General features: G+C 65.9%; 1 protein-coding gene across 1 annotated transcript in view; it reads left to right on the plus strand.

Annotated features, from left to right (window-relative positions):
* Positions 1-1,079: 1,079 nt before the first annotated feature.
* ERICH3 (glutamate rich 3) overlaps positions 1,080-1,371 on the plus strand; it is a 124,949-nt gene continuing 124,657 nt past the window's right edge. Inside the window, exon 1 of the mRNA XM_027874004.1 lies at positions 1,080-1,148. Within this exon, the coding sequence (XP_027729805.1) occupies positions 1,126-1,148 (23 nt within the window). The 5' untranslated portion in view covers positions 1,080-1,125. The remainder of the gene's footprint in view (positions 1,149-1,371) is intronic.

Below are 1,371 nucleotides of genomic sequence, written 5' to 3' on the forward strand. Positions count from 1 at the left end.
CGGTGTTCCAATTTTCCCAAATAAGACGACCTTTGTCAAAGAGGTAGGGACTTGCCCCAGATCTCCAAGGTAGTACACGACAGGCCCAAGTTTCTGTTTCCTGGGCATCGGAGGATGGAGATGTGGAAGGAACCGATGGCCTCACTGGACAAATGAGGACACCGATTCCCCGATTCTCCTTCCTAGGTTGTTCTCCCTGGACCACTGCAACTCAACGTTCGGCTCTGAGCGGGTAGAGATAGACCCCTGAAGCTTCCCCAAACCCTTTTCCTTGCTCCTTTCAGAAAGGTCCCGCCGGGAGCAGGTCAGCTAGCCAGTGGCAGGCGAGGGACACTTCCAGGGCAGGAGCCGGCCGTTTCCAGGGAGACACGCGCTGGCTTGCTCCTTCGGTCCTCCAGAAACGAGCCCTCCTGAGCAGGGGATGGCTTTCCCTCCACGGCACCCGCTTCCAGCAGGTTGACTTCAGTCCTCCACCCCGCCCCCCGCCCCCTGCTCTCGGACCCTGCGCAGCACCCCCTTTCCCCCGGCCCTTGGCCGCAGCCAGAGAAGCAGCTCAGCGCGGTGGAGGGACTGGGCGTGTGTGTCTGTGTTTTGCTCGCAGGTGCCGGGGGGACACTTGCTCCCAGGAGCCCAGGGCAGGGGCGCTTTTCTCCGCCTCCTGGCCTGGCCCCAACAGCGGGGTTCCCCTCCTGCTGCCCCTCCCTTCCCCCCTCGGGGTCCCCGCTCTCTCCGGCTCCCGGTGGCCCCTTTATTCTGCAGCTGCTCTAAGGCTCTGTCCCATGAGCACCCACCCTTCAGCTCCTTGGCCCCCCCCCGCCCCTTTCCTCTCCTCCTCCCTTAGCAACGGGAAGGCTGTGGCTACCGGGGGCCCGGCCCGGGGCCAGAGGCTGCTGCGGGCTGAGCGCCGGGCGCTGGGCGCTGGGTGCAAGGCTCGGGGCGCGGGGGGCCAGCCGCCCGCTGCAGGTGGGGCTGGCCGGCGGCGGGCCACGGCCACGGCCACGGCCACGGCCACGTCCGGGCTCCCTCAACACGCAGCGCCATCAGCCCGTTCACCCGCCGCCGCCGCCTGGCGCAGCACCCAACCGCTTTGTATGTTCTCTGCTGTGCGCAAGGCGTCCTGCAAAAATGAGCCGTCCTCACCCCGCTGGGTAAGTGACACCTGGAACCAGCAAACGCGGGCGGCTGCTTCAGTCCAGGCTCCCCTCCCCCTCCCTCCTCTAAGGGAGGGAGGTAGGGAGGGAGGGGGAGAAAGGAGGAGGAGGAGGAGGAGGAGGAGGAGGGAGGAGGAAGAGAGAGGAGGAGGAAAAGAGACAAGAGAGGGGGGGAGGAGGAGGAGGAGGAGGAGGAGGGAGAGAGAGGAGAGGAGAGATG

This window comes from Vombatus ursinus, unplaced genomic scaffold (genome assembly GCF_900497805.2).
Source record: "Vombatus ursinus unplaced genomic scaffold, bare-nosed wombat genome assembly UNPS02014804.1, whole genome shotgun sequence".
Lineage (NCBI taxonomy): Eukaryota > Metazoa > Chordata > Mammalia > Diprotodontia > Vombatidae > Vombatus > Vombatus ursinus.